The sequence below is a fragment of the Populus alba genome, chromosome 1, assembly GCF_005239225.2.
Source record: "Populus alba chromosome 1, ASM523922v2, whole genome shotgun sequence".
Lineage (NCBI taxonomy): Eukaryota > Viridiplantae > Streptophyta > Magnoliopsida > Malpighiales > Salicaceae > Populus > Populus alba.
The window spans coordinates 30,765,774-30,793,434 of record NC_133284.1 but is presented as its reverse complement, the minus strand read 5'-3'; the positions used below and the strand labels follow the sequence as shown (position 1 = coordinate 30,793,434).

Sequence of the window (27,661 nt, the reverse complement as noted above, 5' to 3'; positions counted from 1 at the left end):
TGCACAGCTGTTATGTTCCTCACCAACAAATCAGTCATTGATTTTATCCACAAAAATAAAAATACAGCAGGCATCATTCAAGCTCTCCTGATTGCTTGTTTAAGCGCACAAATGAGAGCACCAGCTAGAAATCTCTATTTGATATATAAGTTAATTCGATAATATCTTCTTATGAAATATCTAATAAAAAAACTACTATTGGATTTACTTGAGCGGAAATTCAAGTGTATTCATTGAATTTCAACCTAGCATTTCTTTTACACAAAGAGAATGATTGCTTTTGTGTTTTAGTTGATTAATAGTATACGAGAAATAATAAAATATTAAAAATAAATATTTTATTATTAATATGTATTATTATTAAATTTAAATATTAAAAAAATAGATTTTTTTTTTTTGTTTTAGTTAGTTCTTATCCCGAGTCATCTATGAGTTTAAAACCTTGATAATAGTTATTTTTATCTTTATATATTTTAGTTGGATAAGTTTAGAATTATGAGTTTTTTCAAAAATATTTTATGAATAAAAAATAACAAATATTATTTTTAAAGACATATACTCTTTGTATTTTTATTTTCAAAACTACATAAATTCACTTTAAAATTAGTTAAAAAATATATTTATTTTTATATCATATTACTGTTTTTTATAACCAAATATATTTTTATTTCTATTATTTATATTTTTCTTATACCGAAACACTAACTAAACATTATTTAACTTAACTCAAGATATTATATTTAATCCTAATAATACATAAAAACCAGTACATGCTATAAAAATGTCAGGAAAAAAAAATCAAATATTTTTACTTTCATCAGTTCACGCATTTCTAAGCACTGCATTAGCGTGGAGCCTTTGATAAGTTATGTAGATTTTGTCAACATCACAGGCATGCAGATTTCAGGAAATCAGTAAACAAGTAAAGTAATCTCAAAACAGAAGCAACGTCCTTTCTCACAAATTCCTTACACAACACAAAAACAGCAATCAACATGACATCTACGATTTGTACATGCAAGTTAAAATGAAAACGGAGAAGAGTGTGCTTTGCGGCTCTGTTGATTTCTTGTATGTATAGCTGTATAGTATAGTCTTGAACTCACAATGCTCGGTCAACGATTTTGTCCACAAAACCAAAGTAGGAAACTCTCCATGGTTTCTTGATTGCAAATACAAGCATAGGAACCAGAATACCAGCTGCAAATCCCAGTCCAATACTCAAGTAAAACCACCTGTCAATGAAGCCATCATCACTGTCTTCTATAGTACTAGTCCCTCCTTTACCTGAATCATCACCTTGGCACTGGAGGACCAGTGGAGGTCCGCAAAGACCGGGATTCCCAGAAAAAGAGGATGCTTCAAAAGTTGTCATCTGCCCTCTATACGGGATCGTGCCAGATAAATTATTGTTGGACAGGTTCAGGTAGCTTAAAAATGATAATGCTGGCAAGCTGGAAGGAATTGCACCTGAAAGTCTGTTACTTGAGAGGTCAAGAGATGATAGTTGGCGCAAGCTTGAAATGTTATCAGGAACATGGCCGCTGACTTGGTTTTTTGACAAGTTCAAAGTCACTAAACCAACCAACTTTGTGATTTGATCAGGGAATTCTCCATTTAAGCTGTTGATGGAAAGGTCTATGCTAGTGACTAGGGAAAGAGTTTTGGTGTATTTTTGAGAACCACCTTTTATGTTCATCACAAATCTCTCTCCATAGTACAGACCCCTGTATTTCCCATAGAGTAGATATTGGTTTACGTATTGCTCCTTCGACATGGCTTTAAAATCGCCCAAAGTTTCTGGAATGGCACCTGTCAACTTGTTATCCGCGAGGTCAAGGACTTGCAGCGAGCTCAAGTTTGCCAGGTTGGATGGAATTTCACCAGAAAATGCATTTGACCTTAGGCTGAGTATTCTAAGTTGTGGAAAGCCACCTCCAATCCACAGTGGAATTTTACCTGATAGTCTGTTGTTTCCGAGATCCAATGTTTCCAAGCTCGATAAATTTTGCAAAGACAATGGAAGTTTTCCTGTGAGATTATTGTTGCTCAGGTGAATTGACTGAAGCTGATTCAATTGACCTAAGAGTTCTGGAATCACCCCGGACAGATTGTTGTGACTAAGGTCTAGAGCCTTTAACAAAGAAGAATTCCCTATACTTGAAGGGATGTTTCCTTCTAAGCTGTTGTTTGAGAGGTCAATGACTTGAAGAATCAACAAATCTCCTATTGAAGCTGGGATATCTCCTGTCAATTGGTTATTCGAAAGAGAAAGAAAGATCAGGTCTGGCATGGATTCTGTTATGTTTTGTGGAATAGGACCTGAAAAGTGATTATTAGAGAGGTCTAGCGAATCAATCCCCACAGTGGGAAGTGGAAGAGGTCCTTCCAAAAGGTTGGAGCTGAAATCTACATCTGCATATGGAGCTACACTTATGGATTTGGAGAAGGCCCTGGCTACATTGATTGAAAGAAACATTTAGCAGTGATAGGTTGGAGGATATTTCCCAAAACCAGTTGGGTATAGTATCTGAGATGCTAGCGTTCGAGAAATCTAGAAATCCTACTTCTTTCTGAGTTCTAAGCCAATCTGGAAAAGAAGGACCCAAATAACAGGAACCAAGATCAAGATTTTGGAGATGAAATGGAGGTATCCAATTGGAGCTGACATTGAAACTGAATGAATTGGAAGACAAATGCAAGAACTTTAGTTTATGAAGCCTTGAGAAATGCAATTCAGTGATAAAACCTGAGAGATGATTAAAAGAGACATCCAAGCTCCTCAATTGAGAAAGCTGTCCAAAACTATCAGGGAGACTTCCATTTAGTTGATTCCCGGCGAGTCCCAAATTAGTCAGGTTATGTAAGTTGCCTAAAGAAGCAGGAATTGGCCCTTGAATCATGTTATAGTCCAGAGTAAGTTCTGCAAGATTTTCAAGCTCGCCTAACCAAGCTGGCAAATTCCCCACTAGATGATTGACACTTATTCTCAAGTATATTAAACTAGGCATGGGATTGTTTGAAACACAACTGGTCCTTTCAAGGACTTCAGGCAAACTACCTGTCAAGTTGTTTCCAGATAAATCGAAAAATTTCAAGTTGCAAAGTTTGCCAATAGAGCTAGGAATCCCACCCTCGACAGAATTGGAAAATAAATCAAAGTTTGTGAGAGATGACATATTTCCTATGGAAGAGGGAAGTTTACCGTGCAGTTTATTTGTAGCCAAACTGAGAACCTCTATTTTTTTCCAGCTTCCTTGAAACAACTGAGAGCAACTTGCAGAAAGATTACCGTTCATAGCAAGACTCAAGAACTGAAGATTTGGTAGCTCACTAAAACCAAGGGGTATCCTACCATACAAACCACAAATGCTTAAATCAACGTAGGATAGGCTGCTAATATTTACGAGCCAGTCAGGGAAAATTGAATCAAAGTGGTTCAGACTAAGGTCTATCACAGAAAGAGAAGTAAAATTGACAGAGCTATGAGATAGAACGGAACCAGATAGACCACAATCTGAGAGATGAATTTCAGCCAGATGTGGAAGCATGTTTAATACCCCAAGCCAATTGGATCCTACCATGGAAAGGTCAACTCCATTTATGGCTAGATGTTTCAGTGAGACAAGACCCCTGACCCACTCTAGACTACTAACAGCTAGACCTGAAAATGGAGAAGAAACATCAAGAAACTCCAAGCTAGAAAGGTTTCCTAAATTTAAAGGAACTGGGCCACTAAACCCAGCCTCTGACAGATTTAAATATCTCAAACTTCTCATGGATCCTAAGAATGTAGGAATTGGGATATTATTAAATGTGTTAAGACTCAAATCTAAGTGCTGTAACGACTTGAGTTTTAGCAATGAAGGTCTAATCTCCCCACTCAAGTTCCAATACCCAAACCTGCTTGAAGATTCTGCAGAACTTACTGGATATGGGTTGTGGAGATCAACGGAAATGACAGCTCCATTAGTATTGTCACAGCTGATTCCCCTCCACTGACAACAGTTTGTCCCTTTCCACGACGAGAGTCTGCTCTCAGGATCTTCAAGTCCATGTTTGAAGTCTGTAAGAACTTCTAGGTCAGATAGAGAACAATTTATGTAAAGGGTGTCTCCATTACAACCAAATTCTCCAGCTAGGACACCGAGAACTGCAAGAACCAAACCAAGAATCGAAACTTTCCCCATTATTAGTCTTAACTTTCAAATCTCAAGCTGTGGATTAATGCATACAAGAAACTGTTATATAAAAGGTGGCCTCCAGTTTCTTTAGCATAGTCAAAGTTTGACTTTCATGGGAGAAGATAGGAAGGAAAATACAGGAATTTAGAGGTGTAGAAAGTCGAAGAGCTGCAAATATTTTATCGAGTTCATGCCTATAAAAATTTTGGGGTAGGGGAGTTGAAACTTGAAAGTTAAGGCAATTGAAAATACAAGGCACGCAGCTGGCAGTTGCTATTATAAAATGCAAAAAACACAGGCTAAGTTAAAGAACCAATCTTGTTTGACATTATAGCAAGATTTGTTGTGATGTTTTGAAAAATAAAGGGAAAGAATTAATACGAAAATGCAACAATACACTTGAAGACTTGGAATTACGTGTAAATAAATAAAGATATTATGGTAGAGAAGCGCCAAGAAGCGAAAGTCAAAAATCTTGTTAAGTTTGCAACGTTTTGCCAGATTTTGAAATGGGAAATTATTTCAGATGTGAAAAAGAAAATATAAAAGTACCATCAAATCAGAAAGCCATGACGCCTGGATGAACTAAAAGAGGTTGCGTCTGCCGGGAGTCGAACCCGGGTCTATTGCTTGGAAGGCAATTATCCTAACCGTTGGACTACAAACGCTCGCTGCTTACTCTTTCACGTATATATTTATTAAACACTTAGTTGGATCGATCTGTCTGCGAAGTGTCAATCCAAGGGGGACGGACTTTCTGCATGTGGCGTGATCGAATCATGGAAACCTGCGTCAGGACTGTTAGGTGTGCTTGGAAGTCTCTGCTTACAAAATTCGGTGTTCCCTCAATTTTCAGTACAATATCCGTCAGCTTATCTGTCTTTTGATTCAAGCAGACTCGTAAAAGGCGTGATTTGGACAGACGGGAGAACTCCGGCCTAGTTGGTTCTAAAACAACTCATGATTCTGACTTGCATTGTAGCATAATGACCGGAGTCATACCTCCGGAGTGTCATGCGATTTTGACCCAATATTGCTTGATCCGGTGAAAAGGGGGATCTCCTCTCAAAACCTTTCACGTTCAGCGCTTCAGCAATCTCATCATAGGACGGTGAACTCCTTAATTTGTTACTCAGGTCATTGTTAACTCCTGAAACTTCTGCCACCATCGTCCAGCTTCTCACCAGCAAAATAAGACTAATCTACGGTAAAACAACAGGAAGCAAAATGGATATTTTTGAAACATGGAATTTCATCACAAGACTCAAACAGATCAGATAACTCTATGAGCTACAACCCACAGCAATGGGGAGAAGTGACACATTATAGCACACCTAAAGTTGCAAGGCATCAATTTACGTTACTTGCTAGTTCAGCTGTAGTGGTTATTGGCAAGAACTAGTCAGATTCATTAAATAGAGCGGGGTCTCTTTGCCTGAGTCAATGGAACCAGAGACGATTTGATCCACCGGTAAACATATGTTGATAGCTTATATCCTCTTTGTGGATCAAATCTCTCATTGCCAAATAAACCAATAACCCATTGAAGTTCCTGGATATTACTTGGAAGAAGAACCGACCAAATGGCCTCTGGCTATGGTATACTCATGCTCAGTGAAAGTAGAAGCAACCAGATATTAACCATCTCTGTGCAGCACAGACTCATGAAACAAGAAGATTATGAAAACTACAGTGAGCTGATTTGACGAAAGAGCATAAACATATTAAAACAGCCTGATGTTTCATGTTCATCGCTTCATAGTTTTCATCGTTAATGGTGGCCAATACCGTTGTCAATTTGCCATCTGTTGTCTGATGTGGTCACCGCCATAGTTCCAATAGCAACCGCTAAAAAAACCAGCCATCAGACTCAGAGGCCCGTCAGTAGCATGAGGTAGAAGAAGACAGACAGGGTCCATAAATAGATAACATTAAATGTCTACAAATCAGTGTCATTTCTTTGGTTGCTCGACTGCTGTAAAAAAAACACTCTTCGTTAATGAGATGATCATCAAATTTCAAACCAATACTTGAATGGATGCTCCAAGCGCCTGTATCAAGTTAAACTTAGCCATGAATTGATAGAGTGTATTCATTCGTAGTCTGCAAGGTGATCATTGGAATACTTTGTGGTTGACATATAATTTCAAGAATAATAAAACCTATGGATTTGAGCATTCGATCGTCCAGATACAAAGAACAAGGAAAAAACTTAGTTGTTTTTGTGGTGGAGGAGTTAATTTCAGCATATAAAATCATTTATTTTCAGAAATAAGTTACTAGTTTTTATTCATTAGGGTGTATAGATGTAAATAAATTTGTTATTTTCATGACTTGAACATATAATTTACAAATAATTAAACTACTATATTCACAATATTTATATACTATAAGAATATTATTGTTATTATACTTTTTTTTTTAAAAAAAAAAAATAACTTGGATAGAGATTTAATTTAGAATTTTTAACGCTTAGGAAGATGTTTGAGAGTGTAGTTATAATTGTTTTTTCAAAATACTTTTTGTACTGAAACATATTAAAATAATATTTTTTTATTTTTTAAAATTAGCGCATCAACATAATTTAAAAAGCAAAAAAAACAATTAATTTTTAGCAAAAAAAATTAAAATGTTTGGGGAGCGCGGTTTGCACGGCGTTCCTAAATAGTTTAAAAAACCAATACAAAAATTATTTGAAACCAAAATTAAAATAGCCATTTAGTTTGAACAATTTTTCAAGTTTGTCCATAGTTATTTTTTAAAAATAATTTTTACTTTAAAATATATAAAAATAAATTTTTTTATATCTTAAAACTCACATTTAATATCAACTTTTGAAACAATAAAAAACCATATTTTTTTTTAAAATAAAACATTTAAAGCAAAATAAAACCAAAATTTAATGAAATAGTGGTTGTACCCCTGCCCCCAGCAAACTTCTATCTACCTTAATTTTAACGATGTGATCCTTTTAATTATTTTATTTAAATTCAAACTTTAAATTTTAAGTTGATTATGTGTGAGATTCACTATTCACTTTTTTCCTTTTCTATCAAGTTAGTTTAAACTTTCTACTTGAATTACAATTAAATTATAAAATCATGATAAATATTAATATTGTAGTTTTAATAATAAATTAATTCAACTTTATTATAATTTTATAATTAAACTACAGTATGGATATACAACTAAAGTTAATTTAATCCTTAACTAGAAAAGAAAAAAAGTGTGAAGTGAATTTCACATGTCATGCCAACTAGCCACGAGCCAATAGCCGTAAATACCACCCTCTCTCACTCCTCACCAGTGGCTTTGTCCTCTTTTTTTCGCGCCAATTTTCTCTTCCCGACTTTCTCAACGAAACCCTAACCTCCAATCTCATGCCTTCAAGGCTTCAATCTCAACCAAATCAGGGCTTCACAGAGATTTCAATTCCAATACATCCCTAAATCCAACACAACGACAACGCTATAACTATGAAACGGCCTTCAACTAGGGAGGAACCTCCCTCAAAACGCGCCAAAACCTCCAGGTCAGTCACAAATTCCAATCTTTTACGATTTCCACCACCTTATTTAATTCCGTATTGTATGCCTTGGGGAATTATGTTCATGTTTTATTGTGTTTGCGTTGTCTCTGGCTTTTCAAAATTAGGATTTCGGCTTTTTTTGTTTGGTTATTGAGAAATGCGGGGGGAAAGGAATTAAATTGACTGTGATTGAAAATAAATTTGAATTTTTTGTACTTGTAAAGAAAATTATGCAATGTAATTGAATGACTTATTGGAAATTATGTTATTACTTTGCTTTCTATAATTGAAATTGTAGTTAACTGTGTTTTGATTTTATGAGTTACCTAAGCAAACCCTTTAGAAAATTGTTCTCGAGGTTAAGCTACAGCACTAATATATTCAATACCCAGACCAAGAAAGAGCCCCTGCCAATAGCATGTTTGTGTGCTCACAAGATTAATTTTATGTTTGGATTAAGCTGGCATGATTTGGAAAAATGGAACTTCCAAACTTTTCCAAAATTTCGTGTCAATTTTGGCAATGGCTAATTTTTTCCTTTTTTTTTTTCCAGAGGAGAAGATGATTACATGCCTGGAAACATAATTGAAATTGAACTTCGTAACTTCATGACTTATGATTGTTTGGTTTGCAAACCTGGATCACGCCTGAACCTTGTAATTGGACCAAATGGGTCGGGTAAGAGCTCAATTGTGTGTGCCATTGCACTTGGACTTGGTGGTGAGCCTCAGGTTGGTTGCAGTCTACTGAGATTCCTCATTTGAGTTATATGTGATTATAATTTTAAACAGTTTGGGCACTTTATTTCTGCAGCTGCTTGGGAGGGCAACGAGTATTGGGGCATATGTGAAGCGCGGGGAGGAGTCTGGGCACATCAAAATATCCTTGAGAGGAAGTACAAAAGATGAGAAGATTACCATAATTCGCAGAATTGACGCACATAACAAGTCCGAGTGGTTGTTCAATGGTTAGATCTCCATACTTGAAATTGCTTAGCATCCCATTTCATGCTCTGAAAGTTGTCCCAATAATTGAAAATTTTCATGCTCATGTTCATTCAAGTTGGGAAGGACTGTTAGAGATGAATAACAGCCATTCCTTGCAAGACGTGAGATGTTTTTATCTGTCTCATTTGAAATCAATTTGGCTCTTTTTCCCCCCGAAGGGTCTTAATCTTAACACAAACATATTCTTACTTGAAGTTCCTTATAAATAAATATTATCTGGATGACATGTTGAATCTTTCTGTTCCACTTTATGCATAACTGCAGGTTTCTGGTTTCTTTCATCATTTAACTATTCTATATTTCCAGTTCACAATTGTGGTTGGTGCTCTGCCTTTAATTTTTTCATGAGACATCTCTTTCACTTGGTATAAACACATGAATACATGTAATTGAAACTTCCTCCATATTCTGTTGTTTCCAGACATATATATTATTTCAAATGCTAGTAAAGAAGGAAACTTATAAGAGTGTCTATTTCTGTCTTCTTCCAAAAGGCTTTATTAGAATAAGAAAGAATGATCTTAATAGATACAGAAAGGAGTTGTCTAGATGTTATTCCATTTTAATTTGCGAAGAGATGTTGAGCTATTGTTCACTCATGGTACATTTATTTCAGGAAAAGTGGCATCTAAGAAAGAGGTCATTGAAATCATGCAACAATTCAACATCCAAGTCAACAATTTGACTCAAGTAAGTTCCAGGACTTGCAACTGACACACTGTTCATCTCATCCTTAATATGACTTCATGGCATGCATTTCCTTTCAATAGTCGTATGCCCGTAGATATTTAACTTTTTCCCTTCATGTGGAAGAATGATCTTCTTGTTGTATTTGAGCTCATTGCTTGGCATCCTACAAGTGTTGAAGCTGCTGAATGCTTGAAAACTGGACTCTTAGACAGCCAGTGAATTTTTATAGCTTGCTAGTTTTTAATTAATTTCAAATTGAATGCCACAAGTCTCATACACTACAGCTGCTGAAAAAATAAACAAAATCTGAAACTCAAGCATGGGTGAAGAACGACCGATACAAGTTATTTCAGAAACCTTTATGCTGTCTTCCCTTCCCAGTTCCCCCTCAACCTTTTCCTTTCGTCTCAAATAGGTTCTAACATCTCTATTGCTTGTGATATGTTGCCGATGTGTGTATTTGAATATGGTCTTTTTCAATATTTTTTCCTCTTTTTTCAATCTTTCACCCTTTCTTTTCATTTGGTATTGGCATGAGCTTTGCAGTTCTTGCCACAAGATAGGGTATGTGAATTTGCAAAGTTATCTCCTGTGCAACTTCTAGAAGAGACTGAAAAGGCTGTCGGTGATCCTCAACTTCCAATCCAACACCGTGCTCTTGTTGATAAAAGTCGTGAACTGAAGACTATTGAAATGGTGAGGTGTAAATCCATCATTCTCCCTGAAATAATACTGTTGATCTTGGGAGGCTCATGAAATCCTCCTGAACACGTTATCTATTCTGTATTAGGCTGTTAAGAGGAATGGGGAAACATTGAATCAGCTGAAAGCTCTTAATGCTGAGCTTGAAAAAGACGTGGAGCGTGTCAGACAAAGGGAAGTGCTTCTAAAGAAGGTAATTATTTAGGTTGATTGAATTTTTTTTTTTTTTTGAAGCTAGTCTAACATCTTAATGGTGAATCTGTAGGCTGAATCCATGAAAAAGAAATTGCCATGGCTGAAGTATGATGCGATAAAGGCTGACTATTTGAAAGCTAAAGAGGCAGAAAAGGACGTAAAACAGAAGCTGGAGGAAGCTGCAAAAACTTTGAATAACTTGAGAGAACCTATCGAGTATGATGTTCTATTCCTTTTGCCAATATACATAATGGTTTGGAAACATTGATTGAGTGATTTGTGGTGCTGGCATGCCTAGTGTGGATTGCTATCAAACTGTTGAAAGTCTAATGCCCAGTATGTCTAATACTGATAATCATATCATGCTTTAATGGTTGAAGAAGGCAAGGTTAAATATTTCATGCCGGTAGACAAACTGAATCTATTATTTGTTCAAGTGAGAATTTTTTTTCCTCGTGATTGCAAGTAAACACTGATTCTGGAAATGCAAAAGCTTGCAAGATGTCATGTATGTTGAGGTTCATTTCAAAGGTCACCAGTTTGGGCTCAACCTTTAGCTGCCTTTCTGTTATGCAAGACTTCTAAATTTTGAGTCCTGTAAAGTTCTTTTATCTAAGAATCACACCTTCTTAGGGGTCAAACCTAAAATTCACTGCCCCAAACAACTGCAGAGCATACTTTTTAAAACTATAAATTTGAAGAGCAAAATTTTGTAAAGTATCTCAAAATAGCTTCTCCCTTGTTGAAAAAGTATATAGCTATACTAAAAGTTTTACTACTTGTAGTCCACTAAGGGCTTAACAGATTTCGAAATAAGAAATTACTGTTATATGTATTTAGAATAGTATAGTCCTAAACAAAAAAGATTAATATTTTATTACTGCTAAAATAAACCTAAACCTATAAAATTCGCAGAAAATTTTAAATACTGAAATGTACCCCAAGGTTTTAAAGTTAGACTTGACCCTGACTTGAAAAATTAAATAAAAGCACATAAAATTAACCTTTTTGATGGTTGCGCCATCCCATGTTGTAGTGGCAGCCATAACCTTGATTCTTGACGTGGTCACATGATATATATTTCTGAATGCATGCAAGAAGCATTGGTAGAAATTGAATCTATCATTGAGATTGGCAATGACAGCTCCAGCAGGATTTGAGGTCATTGTGAAGGCATCTGCGCTATGGTTTGTGTAAGCATCCATTGAATAGACTTCAACTTGGATGGCAGTACTGTCATTATTGTTTTCATTTCTTGCTATATGTTGCAAGAAATGGTTGGAGGGTTGTAGTAAGAGCATTCAAACTCCAGTTTGTAAAATCATATACTGCTTGACTTCAAGCTGAATATCTGTACTGTTAGTGTTGTTTTCAATCTTTTGTGAGATCTTCACTTATTTTTCAGAAAAATGTGAACTCCTTTTCTGTCTAATTTTCTAAAAGTGATTATTTATGAGCATGCGGAGATTCTTTGTTGTTATGGTATTTATACTCTAAAAATGTTGGCAAGGCTGAATGGCTTCTCTCATTTGTTTGTTTTCTGTATGCCACCTGGGGCAAATTACCCGTATTAATTTTTTAAATTTACCTTTAGTAAAACAAATTTATTGCAGAAAACAAAAGCTTGAAAAACCCCAAATGGATGCTAAATGTAAAAGATTAAGCAATCTCATAAAGGAAAATGCTAAGCGACGTATGGAGTTACTGGAGAAGGAAAGCAGTTTGGTATGATAAACTTCTTATTGTGTCCTTGTGCTATGCTGTAGTCCTAGTTTCTGGTTGCACAAACTCCTTAACCTCTCATTGCATGTAATGTCTATTTACACTTACAGGGGGTGCAAATTCGTGGAAAATACAAGGAAATGGGAGACTTGAAGAAGGAAGAAGAATCACGCCAACAAAGAATCATAAAAGCTAAAGAGGATCTTGCGATTGCTGAAGCAGAACTTCGAAATTTGCCTGTCCATGAACCTCCAAAAGATGTGCTTGTAAGTATACTTTTTAGCTGGAACTGGCATCTTCTTCTGGTGGTACTCAGTGTACCAGGTCAATATGGTAACTTGATACTGGCATTTTTTTACTCAAAACATATGGAATCTGAAGTTTTCACCATGAACTGCCCTTTAGAGGTTACGAATCCACCTATTTTGTTATGTAAACATATGTTCTACATCTTTTTTAAATTGGCTTTTTTCCATATTTTCCAGGATAAATTACGTTCTCAGATTTCTGATCTAAAAGTCTCTGCAAATCAAAAAAGAATTCAGAAGCAGGACAAGGAGAAAGTTTTAAATCAAAAGAACATAGCACTGAGGCATTGTGTTGACAGGTGGCGTTTGAATCAATGATGGAATTCATTCATGGGCCTATATTTTAATTAAATGACATTCATTTAGCACATTTGAATACCCTTTTGCAGGCTGAAGGATATGGAAAATAAAAACAATAAGCTCTTACAAGCATTAAGAAATTCTGGAGCTGAAAAGATATTTGAGGCTTATCATTGGCTACGAGAACATCGTCAGGAATTGAATAAGGAGGTCTATGGGCCTGTTTTGCTTGAGGTATTTTTTGAATTTGGGCTGTAAAAGCTTGTAATTACAAATGTTCCTACTTACAGTACCATAATTTCATTGGGATTGCAAACCCAGGTTAATGTCTCTAATCGGGATCATGCTGACTACTTGGAAGGTCATGTCCCATATTATATCTGGAAGGTACTTTCAAGTCATGGGTTTTCCATAGTTTTGTTTTTAAATTTTGTTTGTCTTAACATCAGAAAATGAAAAAAAAAATCTGTGTTAAGAAGTTCTTTTGATTCTTACTTTAGTGCAGTATGCTTGCTTTGTCTTGTATCCTACACCCATGCCTGCACCTGGATTATCTATTGCTTCTTTTGAGAGCCTCGTTGCATGAGATGAATGCAGATGGAAAATGTGAAAGTGTTTTGGTGCAAGTATGTAGGGAAAGGGGATGCTGACTTACACTGATTTTACAAAATTGAATAAGATTATGTGATGAAGTGGAGGAACGAATCAGAGGTGAATGGACTAAAAATTTAATCTTGAACAAATTCATTATGAGGGAGTTACCAAGCATTTCCCTTGCACATTTTTTACATGTATAGGCAAATAACTCGGTAGGAACAATTCTGTGATACTTTTAGAGGAAATAAAAGATTTGAAGTGCTTGCTGCCTAGAGATATGAAGTTGTTTCCTGAATTACTCCTTGCTAAATAAAGGGCAGACCAGGGTGTAGCCAGATGAGTTTAAAAATGAGAGATGAAGGTTTGGTGAGGGGACATGAATATGTGATGCCTGTTTATCTAAATTTGACCTAGAGCAAATAGCTAAAGGTTTTTTACAAAGGAAGATTATTCTCAAGTTTATGATTGAGTTGATCCAAGAAGAAACTCATGCATGAGAGTTAAATGTAAATGTGACTTCTGATGGAGTATTTTGGTCTGCATCTCAAATTTGTTGTAGTCATGCTTGGGAGAATCACAGAAAGTTGTAGAGGTGGCAGAATGTATAACCATATCTATATATCTGTATGAACTCTAATTTTATTCTACTCATTTTCTCACTGTTTCTTTAGTGTTGGGTTAGCATTTCGATATGTTGAATTTCATTGAGAGTTTTTGTCATCCTTTTGTTTTGTGGGCCATCTTTGATGTATATCTGGTACCTTTTTTTCAGCATTCATTCAGCAGAATGCTTTCTCAACATATTTCCAGCATGTATCTATTTGGCCATTTGCAAAAACGGTAGAATTCTATTTATCACATTGGTGGTCAATTTTGCTTGTTTTGCAGTCTTTCATAACCCAAGATCCTCGTGACCGGGACTTTTTGGTAAGAAACCTGAAGTCATTTGATGTGCCGATTTTAAACTATGTGGGAGATAAATATCGTCATAAGGAGCCTTTTTTCATTTCCAATGAGGTATCTGTCACATTTTCCTCAATTACATGTTCCTTTGAAGTAGCTTAGCTTACTGTGGTTTTTTGTCTCTGTATCGGACAGATGCGTGAGCTTGGCATCTATTCACGGCTCGACCAAGTTTTTGAAGCTCCTGATGCTGTTAAGGAGGTTTTGATCAGCCAGTTTGGGCTGGAACATTCTGTATGCTCTCTAAACTTGATTTACTAGTTGTTTGGTGGTTGCTCTCTGAGAGGATGTTACCTTGTGTTAGTGAAGACTTAGCAGATATTCTTTTTGTCGTACAGCTTAAATATATTGTATGTGTGTGATATTTATGCATGTTTCACACTTGTCTGTTTCTGTCAGTATATTGGGTCGAAGGAAACTGATCAGAAGGCTTCTGAGGTGGCAAAGTTGCGAGTTTTAGATTTTTGGACTCCTGAAAATCACTACCGGTGGTCTGTTTCTAGATATGGTGGTCATGTATCAGGAAGTGTTGATCCAGTTGATCGCTCACGTCTTCTTCTCTGTGGTATGCTTCTTACAAATGATTTTCTGAATCAACATATTTTTCAAACACTTAATTTTTTCAATTTTTTTGTAGACATTTATTTCAATACTCTGAACTACCACTTTTGGTTTTGAAATTATAGGTTCAGATGTTGGGGAAATTGAAAGGCTGAGATGCAGGAAAGAGGAGCTGGAAGAAACTGTTTGTGCTTTAGAGGAGGATTTAAAATTGCTGATGACTGAGCAAAGATCCATAGATGAAGAAGAGGCTAAACTTCATAAACAGCGGGTATGCTGAAAAGGATGCAAGAACCTGTTCTTATGCTATATGCTGAACCCTGATTTCTTGTATTGTATTTTCATGCATACCACTTAACTTGATATATGGGATAAGTAACCACTGTTGTCTAGCAGACAAATTTAGTTTTCCAGTCTGTAAAATATTCTTTCGTAATGTAATCTGTAGGAGGAGATTGTCAGCAATGTGACATTGGAGATGCGAAAACGGCGTGAAATGGAGAACCGTGTTGGTAAGTAGAACGGATTTACTTATTGCTACCAACTGTACCTTTTCTGTCGTAGTGACAGTAAATGAAATATTTCTGTGGTTTAGATCAAAGGAAAAGGAAACTAGAGTCATTGCTGAGGGAGGATGACCAGGATGCTGTTATGGCAAAACTGATTGATGAGGCTGCAAACCTTAACACTCGGCGGTTGCAATGTGCAATTGATATTAAGGTGAAATTGGTTTTGAATCAGGCAGATGTGCATATGAAGAGTTGATCCCCTCCAGTTTTTTCTTTACCTTGACAAAATGTTTTGCAACATTTGACAGAATTTACTCGTCGAGGCTGTTGCTTACAAATGGAATTTTGCTGAAAAACACATGACCTCCATTGAGTTTGATGCGAAGGTATTTACATTGGTCAAGTTGTTATTGGATTAATTATCTTCTCTCAAAAGTTATCATTGAATACCAAGGATTACTGAACTGCAGAGGATATAATAGTTTCCTGCCACCATCTTTTTGAATGTTTCTTAATGCACTGTAAATTCTCGTATGGCTAGTGGATCATGTTATCTGTTTGATGTTTGTGATTCCAAACCACCTTGATATTTGCAAGAGATTTTTTTTTTTTTTTGTGGATTTTCAATTAGTTAGGGAGGTCCAAAAGCTAATTGTCTTCTGCATCAAGAAAAGTGTTTGTAGGCAGGATGTCTCTGCATTTAATTGTCATGTTTTACCTTTATGTTTGTTTTAGAAAATATTGCTCATTCGAGAAGACATAATATACTGTCTTTATTTTAATTTTTTGATATTTTTCTTGTTGCACAATGTCATAGATTAGAGAACTGGAACACGGTCTGAAGCAGCCTGCAAAATTTGCTCAACAAGTAGCATGCCAATTGGAGTATTGTGAGTTACTGGTTTTCTGGGCATGGTTCTGATTTGTGCTGTTGCTGGAAATTTTCAAACTTTTTAGCTCTTGCAGAAACGACAATTTAACACCACATACTTGTGTCTGTGTTCCATGCACTTGAAAATGGGATAGCATATCTGATAATTTGCCACATGATTATAGCAATTGCTTATCCCTATCCTTTTCAGGCATCCCCTCTTCCTATTACCATGCACTCTTTTATTATCAAGTATGAACATTGAATTCACTAATCATTTCATTCTTTATTTTCTATCAATGAGGAAATTTCAATGAATATTTGAGTATGGCCTAAAGAAATTATTTACAATATTTCCGACTTTTCACTTTCTTTGTGACAAGGCAAGAAGGAAACAGAGGATCATCGACAGCAACTCTTGGCTGCTAAAAGACATGCAGAATCAATTGCTATCATCACTCCAGAACTCGAGAAGGCTTTTCTTGAGGTTTGTTAGTATCATGACTGGAATTTAGATTTTTAATCTGAGGATTGTTAATTTACATGATCTAAAGTGTTAAAGAGAGTGTTTGGTACATAATAAATGCAACTCTTGGCTTCCATAAGTTGCTGTTTATGGAAGCATGTCTGAGGATAAAAGAACCACTCCACAACATTTTTTAAACCATTTTTTGTACGAACTTTTGTATTTACTTTTATACTCTGCCTGCAATGTTTTGTCAAATAATGATCTGGATTCTAGAATGAATGAATTCAAATTTGATTAGATGAACTGTTTAAAGACGAGTTTTCTCTAAACAGCTTTAGCCTTATGTTTGATGATAGTGCTACTCATCCTTGTTTAATTTATAAAAATGGTAATGTAATTGGTTAGAATGTTTTAAACCTTTCTTTGGCTTGAATGATCATTTATTTGGACATTGATTCTGCTTGAACCAAACATTGTTAAACGTGGCTTTTGCAATAACATGAATGTGGTTCCTGGCTCAGAATCATAAGTGGTATATAGCATTCGGCTTGAGCTGCTGTACCTCATTGCAATTTACAAGACCGACCATCCCCCGCCTTACTAACTGCTAAGTGCTAACTCCCTGGAGGTGGGTGGCTATCTTCTTAGACAGCTTAAGATGTATGAAATTGCACTGTCAAAAACAGTGATTAGGTTAATCAAACACTACTTGATCTAAGGTGAGTGAGATGTTGCAACATGGGCCTTATCTTGGAATAAGTGTTTCACAATTAAGTGATTGAACTCTCCCAAAGTGAACCTTCAGCGGCATGGGTCCTATTAATTTAGTCAGAATACCATATGGAAGCTCTGACGGTTTACATTGAACTTTCCTCTACTTGTTTAATTATATGGGCAGCATGAGTGGCCTGCCTTCTTAAAATGCTCTTGCTGAAGTACATAACACTAGATGCAGTTGAAATATTAACATGTATTTCTTAAGAATTGACCGCGGAAGAACAAAAAAGATACTTCCATTTTAGAATGATTTTTTTAAGCGATTAAGATCATGCCTTCTACTTTTCTGTATTATGAACTTAATCCTGCTTTGATGCATTTGCAACTGTGTTCTTTCTTATTGGAAGACTGTTGAGTCTTCATGTCTTCTGTGCTGCTCAAATCCTTTGACTTAACAAGGCTTGCCTCTGCAGCTGGAGTAGCATGTTAACTCACAAATGACAAATCTATTTGTACACAGGAATTTTCCAATTACAACATTTTGTGTTCTTGTCAGCTTTGTTTGACTCAGAGCATGAATTAGAATTGTTCTTATTTGGTGATATATACTCTTATTTGTCACGTGGATATATGCTTATTTGATGCTTTAAACTCTTATGCTGTCTTGTGAATATTTTCATTTACTGTTTACACTCGTGGATTTTTTGTCTTATGGATATGATGGGTGATGCTTTTTTATCTTGTGAATATGATGAGTGATGACTCATTTACATGCTCACATGCAGATGCCAACGACTATTGAGGAATTGGAGGCTGCTATTCATGATACTTTATCTCAAGCCAATTCCACTCTTTCCCTGAACCAGAATGTGGTGGAAGAATATGAACACCGTCAGGGAAAGGTAATGCTTGAGAGTTGAGATTATTTGTTTTTTATATCATTTATAGTTCTTGCTTTGAAACTTCATTTACCATTACAAGCACTGCAGATAGAAGCCATTACCAAAAAACTTGAAGCTGATAAAGAAGAACTAAAAAAGTGTTTAGCTGAAATAGATGCCTTGAAGGTAAGAGATGTTTCGTTGCTTTGCCACACAACTGGCATATATATATAACTGTCATTTTGCTGGATTGCATTTCAGAAATTCTGGGATTGTCCACGGCTACAAATCATGTATGTAGGATGTGATTGAGATTTAAAATAGAACAGTGGAATGCAAATAATGAGATGAGTGATGAAAGCTTCAAAAGTGACTATTTTTGGGAATCATTTAGTTGATTTTAGTGTAGAGTTGGAGTTTTCTTATTTTGTTCTAGGTTTTTTTTTTTTTTTTTTGAATTATGTTGTCAGCATCTATTCAGGTTAATTTGTAACACAAACCTGTTTTAGTTGAGGTTCATGTAGCACTGGGAAAACATTGGAAACCAGGAGTATCTTGGAAACTGACTTTACTAGAAATCCATGTACATGAGTAGTGTTAATAGATCATGCTGGAGAAAAGAAAGCTCAGATTTGGTATTTTATAGTTCTTCCGTTGCTTCATATTCCAAAATTCAGATCTGTTGCTACCCAGACTTTGATTCAATTTGGCTTTGTGATTCTTGAAAGTATGTTTATTTAGTTTGCATCTGTAGATTCTAATTTGAGAAACTTACTAAAGCAGGATATTGAATAGAGATTATTTTTGGGATAATTTGAATATTCACTCTCCCCTCCAGGCAGTAATCCTTGTCGCTGAAGCTTGATAGAACTGTAGCATCTTGCTGTACGATCCAACTACAATTGGTGCACTTAGCAAAAATAGTAACAAGTATAATTGGGGACCATGTTGGTTGTATGAAATTGAAACAGCAACTAGATAAAAATTGAGATAAATTATGGGGATGCGATTCGAGGAGCTTGAGCCAAGTATTTCTTTTAACTTCTTAGTTTATTGTATTTATTTCAGCCAAGCAAATGAATAGACAGAGCAGATAAACTGTATTTAAGTTTGACATAATTCATACTTTTGTGTATATTAATTCAACTTGCATCTTTTTAGTATTTCTCTCTGTTGCTGATTATTTATTTAGATTAATGTGTAGAATTGTATTCTCTTGTCCCCCCTAAAAGTTGTTCCTTGGTTAATATGCAGGAGAGTTGGCTTCCAACATTGAGAAGCCTTGTTACTCAGATTAATGAAACTTTCAGCCATAACTTCCAGGAGATGGCAGTTGCAGGAGAAGTTTCATTGGGTAATTATTATGGTCTTCTAATTACAATTGAGTACATAATATATTACCAAATATCACTTGCTCATTTGATTTAGTGTTCTTTGTAGATGAGCATGACAATGACTTTGATCAATTTGGAATATTGATAAAAGTGAAGTTCAGGTGACTGCAGTCTTAACCTTCTATTTGTTTTAGCATATCCAGTTTGGTGTGTCTAAGAGGTATTTAAATTGGTGAAGCATAAGTCTTTGCTTGTTGAGAATTGCTAACCTCTTTTACCAAATTTTGATTGGAACTGGAGCTGCAAAAACAACTTTGGTTTGAAATTCTCCTTTTCGTGAATAATGGTTATGCAACAACCATTGGACCTAATGCTGAGAGCCAACTCAGTCTCTCACCTTCCTCTTTTATGTCATGCTCCTTGGGAGACGGTCTTCTTCTGGATTTTGTTTATGAGGCCTATGAGTGATTATAAATTAAGTTCCATGATATTGATTTTTTGAGCTAAATGTTCAAATCTGTAGTTTTAAACTATGCATTGGACTGCTTTGGTTCACAACTTATTTGGTTTCTTGTTATGGTCCTCAGAGAAGCAGGACAACTTCAAGTTCTTAGTGCTCATCATCAATCTGGAGGGGTATTTACCTGACATGAAATTCCGTTTTCATTGTTGCAAATACAGTGTCTTTACTATGTCTTGATTTTTTTTAATAGGAGCGTTCAGTTTCAACCATTCTGTATCTTGTTTCACTTCAAGACCTCACAAACTGCCCGTTTAGGGTAGTTGATGAGATAAATCAAGGTTAGATGCCACTAAAAGCTTAATTACTTAATGGTTAAATAAGATACAGATGGTGCTGTTTGATATTTTTCCTTTCCCTTTTCCTTTTCAGGAATGGACCCCACAAACGAAAGAAAGATGTTTCAGCAACTAGTGAGAGCTGCAAGCCAACCAAACACACCACAGTAAGAATAAGTATCTATCTCACCGTACAATTTGAATCTTCAACTTATTATCTCTATCTTGCACACATTTTCCTTGACAGGAAGTTTAAACTGTCTCTATCGGGGTTGTAGGATTTTTGGCAAACTCAATGAAAAGGGTTTAGTGAAATATCTGGCAGGTGTTTTAATAACAATTTTTACTAACAATGTGCAGGCAGTTTTCAGTTTTGACCGAGTTCATGCTTTGTAGTCGTGTGCCCTTTGTGTGCTCAAACGCATATTACATGCAAATACCGTCCTTAGACATTAATATATACATGCTAGTGGGCTTGTTTTTGTAGGCTTTATACTCTTGATTTTGTATGCCATCTGCAGTGGTTATTCTGGAGCACAGGGTGCCTTTTATTTCGCAAACAGTAAATGCTCCAACTAATTGTTGGAAAGTCCCGAGTTGTAATAGCATTACAATGTTACCCTCTTTTAGTGGAACCAAATGAGGTCCTGAGGCTTTTTCTGATGGAAGTAGAGTGATTCATATTGGGATTACCCTGCACATATATATTTCCAATTTTTGTGCAATTGTGATTGGCTTCTCTTCCACTTTCCTGCAACAAATGAAAAACGGTAACTGAAATCATATACTTGTATGGATCTTCTATAGGTGTTTCTTACTCACCCCAAAGTTACTACCTAATTTGGAATACAGCGAGGCATGTAGCATTCTTAATATAATGAATGGACCTTGGATTGAGCAGCCTTCCAAAGGTTAGTGTTAGTTTAAGTTTTTTTGTTATTTATTTATATATTGTTATGATATGGGCTGTTGGAAGTTAAACATCTTTTTTATAAACTTTTCCAAGTGGTAAGTTATACTTTTGTTATTTCAGCATGGAGCAGTGGAGAATGTTGGGGGGCTGTCACAGGGCTTTTGGGAGAAAGTCGATGCTGAAATGTCAGTTCTAACAAAGACGCCACCATGGAATCCTTGATTACTAACGTCCTGTTGAGTCTCCATCTTCAAATAAATGCAAGCAGCGTTTTACCCCTCGTCAGCCGGTTTTGTGGAAAGCTTGAAAACTTCCTTGAATATGGCTGTATAATTTATCACCTAGTGTCCTTTGCAGTAAATAGTTTTATTTTCATTTTGCGGATACATTTTTCATCCGAAGCAGGGATGAATGGCTGGTTGATTTGAAGATTTTCTCAAGTGATGTCAATAGTAGATTAATAGCCTGCTTGTGCTTTGAGAGCTCACTCATTTGAGAATTTCATGGACGGTTCCCTTGTGATCAAAAACCTCTTCCCCGGATCCTGTAAATATATTAAATTGAGCAAATCAGATGTTATGTATTTAAACATCCTTGGTATTCTAAATTGAGGGTGTTTGGGAGTGTGGTAGCGGTTGCTTTTCAAATAGCTTTTCGTGCCGAAAAGCATGCCAATAATATTTTTTTATTTTTTAAAAATTATTTTTGATATCAGCACATCAAAACGATCAAAAAAGTACAAACCGCACTCAAATCATTGTTCACATGTCACTTGCTTTTGCTTGTTTGCCCAACACATGAAAATGCTGCTGTTGATATCTTTTGTACTTCTGATCATTTAAAATTTGAGAATTTACTCACCGTCCTTCAATACCCATAATCAGTTGCTTACAGAACATGGAAAGAGACCATGAATTTTTTAGGATATGAGGAGATTGTTAATTAGCGTTCTCATCAGGAACAGCTACAGCATTCAAGAAATCCAGCCACAAGCAGAATACAGTGGTTTAAATGCTTAACCATCGTCCCCCAACAAAAAATTGCAAATTAAAATGCCTGGTGAGAGCCGAAAGCGGATGATAACTAAATGTAATGATATTGATCATCATTGTCATACAAGATTTTCCGAGTCTGCAGAGGACGACCATGCAATATGTAATACAATTTCCTCCAAAAGCAACATTCAAGGTCACCTCTCTTCATCCTACCTTACCTACCTTTACTGAACATTGGCAAGCTCAGAAAGAGATCCTTAATATCATTTACAGGTGTTAGTTGCATTCAAGCATTCGATGGAAGCTTGTAGTCGAGCATCTCCCTTGTATTTAACCGAATGGAAGGCCCCATTGATGAGCATATATGCGCGCTTTTCCAGTACACTCCCTTTGCACCTGATGGCTTGTTTGCTTCAACTGATTTCTGCAAATTATGACAGCAGATGATAAACAAGTCATTGCCATGCAAACCATCTTGGCAAAAAAAGAAGAAAATGAAATGTACATGTATAAGGTGAAAGGGGGGTCAATTTTGAAACATACTACTGCAGCTAGCAAGTTTGCAAGGAGGTCTTCTTCTGAGAAGTCAGCTTTTCCGAATGGTATGTGAACAATCCCAGTTTTATCTGCTCTGTACTCAACTTTTCCCTTTTTGAATTCAGCTATTGCCTGAAATGCATTTGATCAATCCATTTCATTAGCAAGATACTAATTGGTAGCATCCACATCATCTTTGTTACTAAAATTTGTATATACTGAGATACATTCACTCAAAGCATGCAGTTCTACCCTTGTCTGTTGGTACATGCTTAACTCTAGCAATGGTGATAAGAGTGCGCACTACTTTTTATATTTTTGTTGCATTTGGTAAGCTTATATGTCCAATTACACGCTAAAGGGATGTTAAGAAAAAACTCTTTGAAGGTTGAGAGAATGATAGATCCAATTTGGGGGACGAGACCGTTACCTGAGGTATGTCGGTTGTAACAGTACCAGCTTTTGGGTTTGGCATGAGTCCTCGTGGTCCTAGAATCTTACCTAAGCTGGCAACCTGATGCACCAAACAAACAGATACAAGTAAAGCTCTGCTCAACAAAAGAAACAAGCTCTTCAAAATGAAAAATTCTCATTCCACACACTCAAACAAATGCATAAGAAAATGCAATTAAAATAGGAAGGATATAAAATAGCTAATGTTTCAAATTTACTATTCCCTGTGACGTTTAAAAAAAGTTTCAAATTTATGAATTCAGTTCACAGGCATGGATGCCATTAAAATATCAAACAAAAAGATAGCAGAGTAACACCTTAGGCATCATATCCGGAGATGCAATTAATTTATCAAACTCCATATATCCTCCTTTTATTTGTTGTATCAGGTCCTCACCACCAACCAAATCTGCTCCTGCATTTTTTGCTTCATCGAACTTTTCACCTGCAAATCTCCCCACATTTATGATATCAAGATTATTTTTTGGGGTATAGCTGTAACAGAGATCTAACAATATTAATTTAGCAAAATCTATGATCATCAAGACTTATTCTGGATGAACATACGAGACAAGGAAAAGCGAGCTAGTTTTTGGCAGACATGAGAAACATTAATGCTTGTTTTCCACAGTAGAGAAAAAAGAGAGGGACAGAGATGGTATGTTCAAGGGACAGATGGTATAAGAATCAACAAAAAGCAGAATCCTGAGATAATCAATAGTCAACACAACAGTTGGAACATCTGAAACTCCATGTTACAAATTCCAGAAATTCAAAATGTTCAATGCTTTCACAGCATGGAAGATATTGCAAATTCTGAACTATCTTCTCTCTCCAAAGACTACGAGCTCCAGAAATCATCCCTCAAATCTCTTTCTTCCATTCGAGACATGGACTCAACACTCAAGTTTTATTTTTAAATAGCATGCGAGGCATTTACTTGTAAGAACCTCAGCATCTTAGATTAAGAAAGTCTAATATCAATACCAAACAAAACCACCTGAATAGACAAAGAAACATTTATAATCCTGACAGCATTCCTAAGGAAGACTTCTTGCTAAGTGAGTTTTGCAACTTTTCTTCTTTCAAAATCATGAAACCATCAAACCATTAAGTATGAAAGAAAGAAAAAAATCTAGAAAAGCAAACAAAATCCAGTGTGCTATCATGATTTGTGAACCCAGGCAAGACATCATAATGGCCAAGGAACAACCACCAAAAAACCAATCACCAAGCAAACCATCCAACAAAATTCCCAGTGAAGCAAAAGCTCCACTAGAACCTAGGGAAGATATATTGCCAGATGAGTTGTGCAACATTTCTTCTTTTTTCAAAATCATGAAACCATCAAACCAATAAAAGTAGAAAGTAAAAATTCTAGAAAAGCAAACAAAATCCAAAGTGCTATCGATTCGTGCGCAAAGGCAAGAGATCATAATGGCCAGGGAAAAACCTCTCCAAAAACCAATCACCAAGCAAACCATTCAACAAAATTCCCAGTGAGGCAAATTCTCCATTAGAACCTCCTGAAACCACCTCTCCCCAACTCAATAAACATTTAAATCCAAGTTTCCAGGCTTTTTATTTGGAAGAGTACGCAACCAAAAAATCCTCAAAAGATACTAGACTGCAAAATTTCACATAAAAATGGCACTGCTGCAACACAACCATCTCAATCACCAGATTACCTCAAAAGAAAGAAAGGAAACAGAACAGGAATCTAACACTACCATCCAATCATTTTCTTAATCACACCTAACTCCTATGCTTATCTTCGAGTTTGTACCTGAGAAGAATAACAATAACTCAAAGGTCAAACATGTTTGAGCACGGCACTTTTTCTTGGGACATTGGCATGTATTTGAACCCTATAGATACAGCTACCAGCTCTCAATAACAACAGTACAGTTGTGCATCACAATCCACAGGCTTCATATATGAATTCTTTAGCCCAGTCAAACATGAAAGTCATGATGGCTTTCTCGATCAATTGCCAATAAATAATTGGAACAACTTTTAGCCTATAATGAACTCAAATGGGATGCTATGATACCACAACAGAAATATCTTGGCAAGGTCCCTCATTATGTCTATGTCTATCATTATGGGAGTTGGTGATTCAGATTGTCCTCTGCGAGACACGGCCAATCCACATGAACTGATTTTTTGTCTGTACAAAGTCTCCTCAATGTCCATTTTTTCCACCGATCAGAAGATACTGAACTGAAACTGATTAACACTGACAGCTTGCTTTCTAAATACACAACTTTATATCTGGTCAAGTCTGAAAATTGAATAGAGCAATTACCTTGAGTAAGGACTGCCACTTTAACAGTCTGTCCTGTTCCCTTGGGCAAATTTACCTATGCAAGGAGAAACAGAAAAAAAATTAAAGGAAACTTTAATGCCGCTGCAATAGTTGATTAAGCCATGTATATAACTTTTTATAAACATGAAAGTGATAACTCACTGTTGCTCGCAGCTGTTGGTCATTATATTTGGGATCAATGTTCAGACGAAAATGAGCTTCAGCACTTTCCACAAACTTCGTGCTTGCTGTTTTCTTTAGCAAAGATATTGCTGTACCCAGGTCATACTCCTTTTTTATTTCCCTCAATTTTTGAATTTCCAAGAATCTCTTAGACCTTGTCTGGCATTTCCAATAAAAGGACAGAAAGTTGAATTCTTGCAACTGTATAATAATCTTGAAAAATGAAAAAAAAAAAAAAAAAAAGTGCAACTCAAAACTCAAACCAAGAGAATTGTCAGACTCTGCCTGCTCTATTAAACAGTTTATTGGACTAAAATTCAGTAGAAGCTAAACCCAGCAAAAAACACCGCTCTCACTTCCTCGATAACCAATCACTCCTTAAGCATTGAAGGGAATAGAGATCCTTGAAAATAGTACTAAAACGTTCATCATCCCTTCATCAAATCAAAGAATAAAAGCATCAAGTAATCTCAATCTCTCTGCCAAAAAAGTCTCCTTTAAGCATATAATCCCCTAAATTGTTGGACCAAAGTTCAAAAGAATCAGAACCCACACATCAAATCAACCTCAACCCCCAAAAGTCATTATAGAGAGAGAAGCAAAAAGAACACACATACTCTGTCTCTCTTTAGAGGCAATGCAGCCTTGCCTTTCTTGGGCTTGGGAGGAATAAGTATAGCAGTTGCCACGCCACCTCCTTCTTCTCCCTCCGTCTCTTCAACCTCCTCGCCCACCTCTGCCTCTGCAGCCAAAGTAGCAGCCACAACCACTCTGCAAGGTCTAGACTTTGCCTCTGTCTGAGCATAAAACTTGACCCAATTGCTCGATTTTCTCTCTGAAACCAGTGGGTAGAGAGAGAGAGTTTTGGTCTTGAAAGAAAGGAGAGAAGGGGTTAGGTCTTGTGGATGAACTGTGGAGGCGGCGTACGTTAGCATGAGGGATGATGTCGTCGTAGTACAAGCTGCCGTTGCCATTGTTGTTTTGGTTTTGTTTTAAATCCGTGCCTTCCTCTCTCCTTGGGAAGTGGAGCTCTCTATATGCTTATCTACTCCACTGTCTCTATACTTCTTGAAGTTAAACTAAAGATAAAAAAGTTTTCAAGGTCTGGTGTGGATCGCAGGCTATTTCTGTGGTGTGCAGGGCTCCAAATACCACGACTACAAACACTATTTTCATGAATGTTTGTTCTTGTGGTCGTGTTTTTTTAAAACAACTTTTTAATTTAATTTTTAAAATAATCAAATAATATTTTAAAAATTAAATTTAAAAAATACCATTAAAAAAATCTCTATCCAACAAAAGTTAAATAAATAATAAAAAAATCACAAAAAAAGCTATTAATAAAATAATATATGTTTAAAAAGAATTAAAAAAAAAACATATCAAGAAAATATATCAATTAAAAAATGCAATATTGGAAGAAGAAGAAAAACATTCTTATTATTCGTGTCTTAATTCGTTAAATATGTAATTCAGGTTTAATAATTTTTTCTCTTTTAAATTTATAATAAACCAAAATATATATTAAAACAAAGAGCAAAAAAAAAAAAGTTATGGCTTGCAAGCTCATGGCCCAAAATGTCTGGGCTATTGTAATAAAGAGCCCATGCATGTAGGTGAGCCTTTAAGCTTGAACCTGCGAGCTTGAACTTGGTTTTATTTTTCATAACTTTTTTAAAGAGGCAAACAACCTATTATCTGTCTTTATTTTTTAAAAAAAAAATAGTAGGTAAAAAGTCACCTACTAAGACAGACGACGTGTCGTATATATGCCTAGATTCCCTTCACCGTTATGGTGCATGAAAAATCTGGATAGTGCTTTTTTTGTTTAAAAAACCTAATTTTTCAATCATTTCAACCCAAAAACACTACATAAACACCTTTAGAATACTTACAAACTAGTTCATCAACTTAAAATACACAAAAAATAGTCCA

At 35.9% G+C, this 27,661-nt stretch overlaps 2 protein-coding genes, 1 non-coding gene and 1 pseudogene across 6 annotated transcripts; 1 reads left to right on the top strand and 3 right to left on the bottom strand.

Annotated features, from left to right (window-relative positions):
- Positions 1-853: 853 nt before the first annotated feature.
- LOC118047023 (receptor-like protein EIX1) lies at positions 854-4,372 on the bottom strand (annotated as a pseudogene).
- Positions 4,373-4,780: 408 nt separating this feature from the next.
- TRNAG-UCC (transfer RNA glycine (anticodon UCC)) lies at positions 4,781-4,852 on the bottom strand. Its single transcript has one exon. It is a non-coding gene; the product is annotated as a tRNA-Gly (tRNA).
- A 2,592-nt stretch (positions 4,853-7,444) lies between these two features.
- On the top strand, positions 7,445-21,857 carry LOC118047022 (structural maintenance of chromosomes protein 5). Of its 3 annotated transcripts, XM_035056160.2 has the most exons (30): positions 7,447-7,716; positions 8,267-8,444; positions 8,527-8,680; positions 9,337-9,410; positions 9,957-10,106; positions 10,201-10,305; positions 10,378-10,523; positions 11,921-12,032; positions 12,140-12,295; positions 12,515-12,636; positions 12,727-12,871; positions 12,959-13,024; positions 14,123-14,251; positions 14,333-14,431; positions 14,597-14,762; positions 14,884-15,029; positions 15,207-15,270; positions 15,354-15,478; positions 15,576-15,653; positions 16,085-16,157; positions 16,522-16,625; positions 18,110-18,226; positions 18,314-18,391; positions 19,460-19,559; positions 19,646-19,700; positions 20,127-20,175; positions 20,253-20,340; positions 20,432-20,504; positions 21,145-21,248; positions 21,371-21,857. In XM_035056160.2, exons 1-30 carry the CDS (start codon positions 7,661-7,663, stop codon positions 21,430-21,432), a joined length of 3,174 nt encoding a protein of 1,057 aa, XP_034912051.1. In that variant the 5' UTR covers positions 7,447-7,660; the 3' UTR covers positions 21,433-21,857. The 3 variants fall into 3 exon arrangements, with proteins under 3 accessions (XP_073263320.1, XP_073263319.1, XP_034912051.1); XM_073407218.1 differs by lacking the exon at positions 21,371-21,857 and having other exon boundaries at positions 7,446-7,716; positions 20,432-20,514; XM_073407219.1 differs by lacking the exons at positions 19,460-19,559; positions 19,646-19,700; positions 20,127-20,175; ... (2 more) ...; positions 21,145-21,248; positions 21,371-21,857 and having other exon boundaries at positions 7,445-7,716; positions 18,306-18,380.
- Positions 21,858-22,325: 468 nt separating this feature from the next.
- On the bottom strand, positions 22,326-26,857 carry LOC118047021 (large ribosomal subunit protein uL1c). 2 transcript variants are annotated; one of them, XM_035056158.2, is made up of 7 exons: positions 26,344-26,857; positions 25,706-25,939; positions 25,544-25,598; positions 23,553-23,680; positions 23,213-23,296; positions 22,789-22,914; positions 22,326-22,669 (listed from the first exon to the last, which is right to left on the bottom strand). In XM_035056158.2, the coding sequence occupies exons 1-7, from the start codon at positions 26,698-26,700 to the stop codon at positions 22,532-22,534; spliced, it is 1,122 nt and encodes a 373-aa protein (XP_034912049.1). In that variant the 5' UTR covers positions 26,701-26,857; the 3' UTR covers positions 22,326-22,531. The 2 variants fall into 2 exon arrangements, with proteins under 2 accessions (XP_034912049.1, XP_034912050.1); XM_035056159.2 differs by having other exon boundaries at positions 25,706-25,885; positions 26,344-26,851.
- Between the last annotated feature and the right edge of the window lie 804 nt (positions 26,858-27,661).